The 10613-nt window shown below is 49.1% G+C and overlaps 1 protein-coding gene across 1 annotated transcript; it reads left to right on the top strand.

Annotated features, from left to right (window-relative positions):
* Positions 1 to 5678: 5678 nt before the first annotated feature.
* EIF1 (eukaryotic translation initiation factor 1) lies at positions 5679 to 9561 on the top strand. The gene is made up of 4 exons (XM_003315437.6): positions 5679 to 6980; positions 7689 to 7852; positions 8003 to 8104; positions 8697 to 9561. Exons 1-4 carry the CDS (start codon positions 6950 to 6952, stop codon positions 8739 to 8741), a joined length of 342 nt encoding a protein of 113 aa, XP_003315485.1. The 5' UTR covers positions 5679 to 6949; the 3' UTR covers positions 8742 to 9561.
* Positions 9562 to 10613: the final 1052 nt, after the last annotated feature.

Below are 10613 nucleotides of genomic sequence, written 5' to 3'. Positions count from 1 at the left end.
CGTTTCCTCCTGTCCTCTCACAGTGAAAGTGAAGGACTTGATGAGTCTTGCTGCTCGATTACCGCTGGATGAACTCTTGGAGACAGCCCTTATATGAGTTACACTAGTTTAAAAAATGAAATGAAATAAAAGGAGGGCTAGAGGACCTATGCCTAGGTCCAAGGCAGACTGCTCCACCCAAACACACCTGTGAGCTTGTCCCAGGAAAGTGGCCAGATCTGAACTGATTGCCATCAAACATGTCTAATGCTCTTCCCTCCATCTGGAACGTCCACCTGCCCTCAGCTAGAGAACACCTCCTTCAGTGCCCGGTCAGAATATAGAACCCCTCTGTGCACCTGTGTCTGGCACCTCCTCCACGCTTCCTGGGCCCCTGGTTCCTTGCAGCACTGTCTGAACCCTCGCTAGGCTGTGATCTCCTTGAGGCCCAATGCCAGGCCTGGCCTTCTCCACCTCCCTAGGCTGCACTTTGTATCCTCTCCCACCCACCTCGGCAGTTGAGTCCGCAGTTGGGCCACCTGGATGGCCCTGCCCGGGGGAGAGGAACCAAGGGCTCTGGTCTTTATCTCCCTTCCTAAATGAAGTTTCCCCCCATCTATAGGAGCTCCTGCAGGACTCCCTGAAAAAGGAGGAAAGAGAGGAGGGGAAGGAGTGGGAAGCAGGATGGGGAAGACAGATGCTCTGCCAGCAAAGAGGCAAAGAGGAACTGAGCCAAGTCCCCACCGTGGGTTGGCATAAGTGGGTCCCTGGCAAGGGGAGGGAAAGTAAGAACAAGAAGAAAGGCTGGCCGGGTTGGGAGGTGGGAGTAAAATATAACCGCCATACACACACAACACACACTAGCCATAAGGGTACAGCTCAATAGATTTTTGCCACCTGGATCAAGAGGAAGGTCATTTCCAGCACCCCATAAGGTTCCCCCATGTCAGGCCAGGCGTGGCGCGGTGGCTCACGCCTGTAATCCCAACACTTTGGGAGGCCAAGGCAGGCAGATCACTTGAGGTCAGGAGTTGGAGATCAGCCTGACCAACATGGTGAAACCCCATCTCTACTAAAAATACAAAAATTTGCAAGGCGTGGTGGTGGGTGCCTGTAATGCCAGCTACTTGGGAGGCTGAAGCGGGAGGATCACTTGAACCCGGAAGGCGGAGGTTGCAGTGAGTCAAGATCGCACCACTACACTCCAGCCTGGGAGACAGAGTGAGACATCATCTCAAAAAAAAGAAAAAAACAGTTTCCCCCATGTCCCTTCCCAGCATCTACCCTAGGCAGGTTTGAAGAATTGATGTATTGCCAGCAGAACCCCAGCTGATGCCTGACCTGCACATCTCATCATTACCCTGTGCAGGCTGCAGATCAAGCTGCAACAGGCCCGGGTCTCCCTCCTTCTCCAAGTGGTAAGAACAGCAGCCTTCCTTCACTGGGACCTTCTATGTGCATGGGAGCGGGGGAGGGGGAACTATTCTAGTCACTTACATACGTGGGTCGTTAAGTCCCAAATAAGGAATGCAAGAAATGTGGCATTAATTGGACTTTCTTTAAATCAAGTGAGATCCTTGCCAATTAACATCCCACTGGGCTGCTCAGAAATCCAGCCTTGGAAATGACAGGGGCTCCAGCCCTCCCCAGGATTCTCTCTCGCTCACAGGGTTTTCTGGAGCACCAGAGCTACAAGGAGCCCCTAGACCAGATCATCTATCTGCCTTGGTTACCATGGAGATGTCTATTTTCCCAGAGGGTGCAATCCCTTCCTGGAGGGAGATTCTGCTGCTTCCGTGCCACGTTGGTGGCCTTGGAGAATCTTATTGAGGTCGAAGGTCCCAAGGTGTCCCACACAGCCATGCCCTTGTCACATCCCAAGGAGATCACCATGGAGAGGTGCCCACCTCTGTCCCATCCTCATTCAGAGGGGCTCACTCCTGTCCCCTGCTGCTCTCGGAGGCTCTCTCTCTCCCTTCCCCTCTGGGAAACTGGTATAATCTATATAGTGGTTTCATAACTTTACATTTTTGTCCGGCTGTACATAGTCTCCTCTTTAAATCCCCTCAACAGCCTATGAGAAGGGCATTATTGTCTCTGTCGTACAGAGGAGAAAATGCAGGCTGGGAGGGGCTAAGTCGCCCAGGCAACAAGATGGAGATGATATTCAGATACAGACACTCCAGAGCCTGTGCTTTGTACCCTGCCCTTGGCTGCCCAGGTGACAGCATCTCAAAGCCAGGAGCACACTAATAAAGAAGCCAGCATTAACAGCAGGCATGCATGCCACTTTCAAACTAATTACTCCTGCCTCCATGATTACTCCTCAGGCTCCTGGGGCTGGGGTAACCTCCCACACTGGAAGGTAGACTTCGGAAGACCCTTCTGGAAATGCTCCCAACTTGGGAAAACAGCGCTTCAGACTTCAGACCCAGGAAGAGATCACCCAGTGCTCCTTTTATGGGGCATACAACTGAACCCAAGAGGTAAACCAGGTCACCCACAAAGCTGGTGGCAAGTCAAGAACTGAGTCTCAGGCCTGGTGCAGTGGCTCATGCCTATAATCCCAGCACTTTGGGAGGCCAAGGTAAAGGATTACTTGAGCCTAGGAGTTCAAGACCAGCCTGGGCAACATAGTGAGACCTCATCTCTACCAAAAATTTAAAAAATTAGCTGGCTATGGTAGCACACGCCTGTAGTCCCAGCTACTCAGGAGGCTGAAACGGATCACTTTAGCCTAGGAGTTCAAGTCTGCAATAAGCTATAATGGCACCATTGCACTCCAGCCTAAGTGACAAAGCCAGACCCTGTCTCAAAAAAAAAAAAAAAAAAAAAAAAAGAACTGAGTCTTGGCCGGGTGTTGTGGCTCACGCCTGTAATCCCAGCACTTTGGGAGGCCGAGGCGGGCAGATCATTTGAGGTCAGGAGTTCAAGACCAGCCTGGGCAATGTTGTAAAACCCCTTCTCTACCCAAAATACAAAAATTAGCTGGGCATGGTGGCACCTGCCCGTAATCTCAGTTACTTGGGAGGCTGAGGCAGAAGCACAGCTTGAACTCAGGAGGCGAAAGTTGTGGTGAGCCAAGATCGCACCACTTCACTACAGCCTGGACGACAAAGCGAGATTCTGTCTCAAAAAATATTTTAGTGTGACAAAATATTGCATGCACACTGGGAAGGACAGCTCCAACTCATTCATTCAAACTCTCTCCCCAAACCCTTTCCAGCAGAACGATGTCCGTCAGTGCAAAGTGTTGTGGGAAGTCAGGTACTCCGAACAGAGGGACCCACTGAAGCCATGGCAGAAGAACATAAATTGTGAAGATTTAATGGATATTTATTAGTTCCCCAAATTAATACTTTTATAATTTCTTACGCCTGTCTTTACTGCAATCTCTGAACATAAATTGTGAAGATTTCATGGACACTTATCACTTCCCCAATCAATACCCTTGGGATTTCCTATGCCTGTCTTTACTTTAATCTCTTAATCCTGTCATCATAAACTGAGGAGGACGTATGTCGCCTCAGGACCGTGATGATTGCGTTAACTGCACAAATTGTTTGTAGAGCTTGTGTGTTTCAACAATATGAAATCTGGGCACCTTGAAAAAAGAACAGGATAACAGCAATGTTCAGGGAACAAGGGAGATAACTTTAAACTCTGACTGCCCGTGAGCCGGGCAGAACAGAGCCATATTTCTCTTCTTTCAAAAGCAAATGGGAGAAATATCGCTGAATTCTTTTTCTCAGCAAGGAACATCCCTGAGAAAGAGGATGCGTCCCTGAGGGAGGCCTCTGAAATGGCCACTTTGGGGACAGCTGTCTTTTATGGTCATCGCTGAGGGATGAAATAAGCCCCGGTCTCCCGTAGCGCTCCCAGGCTTATTAGGATGAGGAAATTCCCGCCTAATAAATTTTGGTCAGACCGGTTGTCTGTTCTCAAACCCTGTCTCCTGATAAGATATTATCAATGACAATGTGTGTCTGAAACTTCATTAGCAATTTTAATTTCGCCCCAGTCCTGTGGTCCTGTGGTCTCGCCCTGCCTCCATTTGCCTTGTGATATCTTATTACCTTGTGAAGCATGTGATCTCTGTGACCCACACCCTATTCATACACTCCCTCCCCTTTTGAAAATCACCAATAAAAACTCGCTGGTTTTGCGGCTTGGGGGACATCATGGAACCTGCCGACATGTGATGTCTCCCCCGGACACCCAGCTTTAAAATTTCTCTCTTTTGTACTCTGTCCCTTTATTTCTCGGACCAGCCAACACTTAAGGAAAATAGAAAAGAACCTACGTGAAATATCGGGGGTGAATTTTGCCTGATAGTAAAGGTTCCCAAGTTGGCTGACTGGGGCCTTAGCTTCTCAAACGGGGATGACCATGAGACTGGGATGCCCATGACCTAGTCATGGTTCCTCCTTCCTGATGTCAAGGAAACCAAACTATTAATCAAGTTTATTTAGTAAATATAGAATCAAAACAAAGTATCAGGCCAGGCACACTGGCTCCTGCCTGTAATCCCAGCACTTTGGGAGGCCAAGGCAGGGGGATCGCTTTAAGCAGTTGAGGCTGCAGTAAGCCATGATCATGCCACTGCATTCCAGCCAGTCTGGGTGACAGAGTGAGACCTTGTCTATATATATATATACACACATACATATATATATATACATATATACACATACATATATATATACATATATACACATATACACACACACACATATACATACATATATATATACACACACATACACATATATATATCAGGTACACCTAGCATTTCCTGTCTCAGAGTTTTTCTGAGTTTTCTGGCGGGCACATGCCCTGCCCCACAGTGGACTCCTTCCTACCCTCTGTCAGCCGGAATGCTGCCTCCCCAGAGGCCTTCTCTGACCACCCCATCTGAAGGAGCCTGGCCCTTTCACATCACCCTGTTTATCTCCTTTTTGGCACCTCTCACAATCTGTCATTATCCTTTTTTTTTTTTTTTGAGACATAGTCTTGCTCTGTCGCCCAGGCTGGAATGCAATGGCGCCATCTCGGCTCACTGCAGTCTCCTCTTCCCGGGTTCAAACAATTATTGTGCCTCAGCTTCCCGAGTAGCTGGGACTACAGGCACACACCACCACGCCCAGCTAATTTTTGTATTTTTAGTAGAGACAGGGTTTCACCATATTGGCCAGGCTGGTCTCGAACTCCTGACCTCGGGTGATCCGCCCACCTCAGCCTCCCAAAGTGCTGGGATTACAGGCATAAGCCACAGCACCCAGCCTCATTATCTTATTTGTTTAGTGGCTCTCTCTCCCGCTGGCCTTCAACTCCACAAGGGCAGTGACCCTGACTGTCGGGGACATAAACCAGCAGTCCATGGGCATGCATATTTTTGTTTGGCTTGCAGTGTTTTATCAAAAATTCAATTTATTCCTGTAATCCCAGCACTTTGGAAGGCCGAGGCAGGCAGATCACCTGAGGTCAGGAGTTCAAGACCAGCCTGGCCAACATGGTGAAAACCCATCTCTACTAAAAATATTTTTAAAACACTAGCCAGGCGTGGTGGTGGATGCCTGTAACCCCAACTACTCGGGAGGCTGAGGCAGAAGAATTGCTTGAACCCAGGAGACAGAGGTTGCAGTGAGCCAACACAGTGCCACTGCACTCCAGCCTCAGCGACAAAGTGAGACTCTGTCTCAAAAAAAAAAAAAATCAATTTATTGGCAATATTTAAAAATCAAGAGATTTTATGTAAACACTTGGATTTCCTGGCACTCTTGAAAAAGATCTAGCACAATGGGCTGGAGGTGAGCGGCCACTGCAGCCCGTAGTTCTTACTCCAGCCCCCAGTCCACCCCATTACATCACACTTGGCTGTTTGCACTCCTTGATCCTACTTACCTGCCTATCCCCGGAGGCCTTTGAGTCTAAAATTCCCGGTCTCTTTTCACAACTCTACTTACCCCTACAACTGAGTGTTGAAATAAATAAACTGAAAGCAAGAAAGGTTGACTGTTTTGAAGGAAATATTTCATCTAAGCTCTAGGAAGGCTCTACTCCACACAAGCTGTGCCACATGAAGGACGCCCTCTGGTGCCAGAATTATTCTCGGCGGGGGGCCCAGAACCAGTTACTATACCTTGAACTCATGCCAATGAGCTGGGCACACTTTTTCCTTAAATGGATTAATCTAATCTAAACGAAAATTTTAGATCGCATTAACCCACTTTAGAATAAATCTAAATGGCAATCTAAATTGTGCGGTTACCGTTTTGATTATATTATTGTATGTTGATTAATCAAAGTGCCGCCCTAAATCCCGCTGTGACTCCGTGGGTAGTAGGGTGGGTAGGTAGGTGGGTTTGACACAACGGGGATTTATCGTGTTTGGGAGGCTCAGCATCTAAATCCTCTCTAAGGAGTGTTCATCTACCCTATGAAACACCCCTTTTCGACAAGACAGGGATGCAACAGGGTCAAGAAGGTGGAACGTACCAAAGGACACAGTGCGTAGGCGCGCTCGAAACCTCGGCCGATATTCTCGGCGCCCAGACACCGTCCACTTGCACTGCGCAGGCTCCGAGACAGATCAAGCTTTCCCTCCCCCTACCAGCTCTCCGAGAGTCAAGAGGACGCCCTCCTGCCGCAGACTTCCTGCGCAAGCGCCATCCCATGTCCCCGCCCCCAAACCAATTGGAAGCGGCGCCGCCTGGGCGCTTGGGGCACGACGCTGTGGGTGGGGTCAGGACGTGAGGGCAGCGCGCTGGCGTCAGAGGCGCGGCTATATAACTGAACACAGGCACCGCCCCTCTGCCCCAGTCACTGAGCCGCCGCCGAGGACTCAGCAGCCTCCCCCTTGAGCCCCCTCGCTTCCCGACGTTCCGTTTCCCCCCTGCCCGCCTTCTCCCGCCACCGCCGCCGCCGCCTTCCGCAGGCCGTTTCCACCGAGGAAAAGGAATCGTATCGTATGTCCGCTATCCAGAACCTCCACTCTTTCGGTAAGCTATGGGAAAGGTCGCGGGCCCGGGTGGGGCAGCGGGGCCTTCCGGGCCCGGAGACGTGTTCCGGGAAGTTGCCAAGCGCTCCGGGCCTTCGTAAGCTCGGGCAGGGGAAACTTGACCAGGGTCGCAGGGCAGCGGGATCAAGGCCTGGGCCCCGGGGTCAGACCCTGAGCGCGACCGGAAGGAGCAGGCGGTAGGTCAGCCCTTGGGCGGGCCCGGCGTCTCGGTGGCGCATTTACTAATGGCTCCTGGGCCTCCTCGGGCCACACCCGCCCCTCCCGTCACCATTGCGTCACGTCCGTTACGTCACCACCCGTTGTCACGGATCCGGAGGGAAAGGCGGTGCCAGCCCTAAGTGGCAAGCGGGTGCACCAATGGGGGAGGGAGGCTTAGCCCCGCCTCGGGAGCTCGGGTTCCGGCGGGTTGCATCAGCTGGGTGGGGCACCGCCTGGCAGCCCGGACTCCCCCGACATGTGATCGGCTTCCCAGGGAGGGCGGGAGGCCCGGGCGTTCCCCGAGCCTGGGGAAGCTGGCCGTCCCGGACTGACCTGCTCGGGGAGAGCCAGCAAAGGACACATTCGGCCTGGCCTGAGCCCTGACGATTTCAGTGTTGTTTTCTGCACGCGCAAAACACCTGGGGACCGAGGGGATGGCAGTGGCATCCTATCTTTGACAGCTCTGAACGAGCTTAACCTTTCTTTTCAGACCCCTTTGCTGATGCAAGTAAGGGTGATGACCTGCTTCCTGCTGGCACTGAGGATTATATCCATATAAGAATTCAACAGAGAAACGGCAGGAAGACCCTTACTACTGTCCAAGGGATCGCTGATGATTACGATAAAAAGAAACTAGTGAAGGCGTTTAAGAAAGTAGGTCTTCAGTGAGATTGTGGGAAAGTCATAATGGATTTGTCCACAAGGGGGTGCCAGCTGTGTTGTATGTATTGTTAGCGGAAGGGGTGATAAATGCGTTCATGCTCTTGCTAGGCCTAATTCGTTTTGTTTCCTTTGTGCTTGCAGAAGTTTGCCTGCAATGGTACTGTAATTGAGCATCCGGAATATGGAGAAGTAATTCAGCTACAGGGTGACCAACGCAAGAACATATGCCAGTTCCTCGTAGAGGTGAGTTCAGTCACTACTTGATTTGTGCCTCTCTGCTGGCAAATCTCAGATCCTGTCTGTTAGCTTCTGCTGGGGACATAAAAGTTGGCTTTGTAAGGCTGAGCAAAACCTCAGTTGGCTTTTAAAGTACATAGACTTATTTCTGTTTTATAGGAAAAAGCAGAAGGGACTTGTCTACCTTTGGTTTACTGTTTCTTTGGATCTACTTCACAGATGGAAATTTGAATAGCACATAGATGCATTGTAAAATGAGCCAAATGCTGGGTTGTTCCTGTATTTGTAAGGACATGAGTTTTTAAAAATGAATTTCCTGAGTATTAATACTAAAATACTGTTACATGATCAGCTCTTGATATAATTGAAGAGATTTCAGATACCTGATGAGTCTCATTCTCACACTAATTCAGAATCTTGGAAGGCACTGAGTGTTCAAAAAAGGTAGCTCTTAACTGAGGACCCTCTGTTGAACCATTGTGCGCACCCCTGGCTCTTGGGCAGTGTAGTAGCAGGAAGACAGGGTTGTTGCCATTAGAAATGGAGGCTTTAACTCTCCCTGTCCCCCATTTAAAACTTTGCCCTTTTGTCTTTTCAGATTGGACTGGCTAAGGACGATCAGCTGAAGGTTCATGGGTTTTAAGTGCTTGTGGCTCACTGAAGCTTAAGTGAGGATTTCCTTGCAATGAGTAGAATTTCCCTTCTGTCCCTTGTCACAAGTTTAAAAACCTCACAGCTTGTATAATGTAACCATTTGGGGTCTGCTTTTAACTTGGACTAGTGTAACTCCTTCATGCAATAAACTGAAAAGAGCCATGCTGTCTAGTCTTGAAGTCCCTCATTTAAACAGAGGTCAAGCAATAGGCGCCTGGCAGTGTCAAGCCTGAAACCAAGCAATACCGTCATGTTTCAGCCAAGCCCAGAGCCCTAAGATTACAAACAACTATGGCCGGAACCTCCTCAGCTCTCCCTCTGCAGAGTTCCCTACCCTAAGAGAATGTTACCACCCGAACAGTCCTCGGTGAATCTGAGAGGAGAGGATGGGGTAAGGCAGAAGCACCAGCTGTACTACTAGAAGGGAGCTTTTGGTGGTAGATCCCCTGGTGTCTCCAACCTGACTAGGTGGACAGAGCTCAAAGGAGGCCCTCTTCCCGCTAGCGAGGTGATAGGACATCTGGCTTGCCACAAAGGTCTGTTTGACCAGACATATCCTAGCTAAGGGATGTCCAAACATCAGAATGTGAGGCCAACCTTCTATCAGAGTTAAACTTTTGACAAGGGAACAAATCTCAAACTGATCCATCAGTCATGTAGCTAGCTGTAGAGCTTGCAACTTAATAGCAGCAGCTGCCCAATGCCATGTGAAGTAACAAACTGGTTTTTGGTTTTTTTTCCCCTTCAGTTTTAATGTTATGTGTAATGTATTTAAACCCTTATTTAAATAAAACTTGTTTTCAGAAATACCTGACTTGCAGATTATTTATATATAGTCGATCTTGTGCATATAAAGGAACCATAGAAATGGGCAGTGGAGGATTCGTCCACACCCACAGCTTCTCAACGGGCCTGAACTTGGCCAAGAAAAACCTTTATGAGCTTGTCCCTCTCTGGTCAACTGGTTTTTTGTTCGTTTGTTTTTTGAGACAGGTTTGCCCTTGTTGCCCAGGCTGGAGTGCAGTGGCACAATCTCGGCTCACTGCAACCTCCACCTCAGGTTCAAGCAATTGTCGTGCCTCAGCCTCCCTAGTAGCTGGGATTACAGGCACCGTGCCCAGCTAACTTATATTTTTAGTAGAGACAGGGTTTCTCCATGTAGGCCAGGCTGGTCTCGAACACCTGGCCTCAAGTGATCTGCCTGTCTCGGCCTCCCAAAGTGCTGGGATTACAGGCATGAGCCACCATGCCCAGCAGGTCAACTGTTTTTGCAAGCATTTAGCCAGAGTCATGCTGTGCTGTTAATCAGTGTCCTGGAGAATGGGTTACTTGGAAATCTTGGCGCCCCCTCAGTAGTAACAGCCTTGGTTTAAGGGCGCTGAGTGGAGAGTAAATGCAAGGGCTATAACAAGGGCAGTCATGCTGTGGGTTAAGATCCACAAATCGCTAGGAATGTGTATACTCTGGGTAGTAAGTTTGTAGTATTAGAAGGTTTAATGACAAGTATTTGAAGAGCTGAAGTTAAGTGTTGGGAGGCCGTCCCTCATGAAGGACAATGAATGGCAAGTAAAAGACGAAGTTCTGTTCCTGGGTCCTTTAGTTAAAAAGGCAAAGTTCTTTCAGCACACATATCTGCATGCAGTCACGTGCTGCCTAAGGATGCTTCATTCAACAATGAGCCTCACAGCCGTGCTACACAATAAGATTATAATACTGTATTTTTACTGTACCTTTTAACATTGTGTTACAATGGCCTACAGGAAGCTTGTGTGGATGGCTTTGAATGTGGCCCAACACGAACTAATAAATTTTGCTAAAACATGAGTTTTGTTTGGTGACTTTTTTTTTTTTTTTTTCTTTT

This window comes from Pan troglodytes, chromosome 19 (genome assembly GCF_028858775.2).
Source record: "Pan troglodytes isolate AG18354 chromosome 19, NHGRI_mPanTro3-v2.0_pri, whole genome shotgun sequence".
Taxonomy (NCBI): domain Eukaryota; kingdom Metazoa; phylum Chordata; class Mammalia; order Primates; family Hominidae; genus Pan; species Pan troglodytes.
This window is presented reverse-complemented; position numbering and strand designations above follow the sequence as displayed.

Coding starts and splice junctions, on each gene's coding strand:
- EIF1 (XM_003315437.6), top strand. CDS start 6,950: ATGTCCGCTATCCAGAACCTCCACTCTTTCG. Junction 6,981..7,688: donor CCAGAACCTCCACTCTTTCG/GTAAGCTATGGG, acceptor CTTTCTTTTCAG/ACCCCTTTGCTGATGCAAGT. Junction 7,853..8,002: donor TAGTGAAGGCGTTTAAGAAA/GTAGGTCTTCAG, acceptor TTGTGCTTGCAG/AAGTTTGCCTGCAATGGTAC.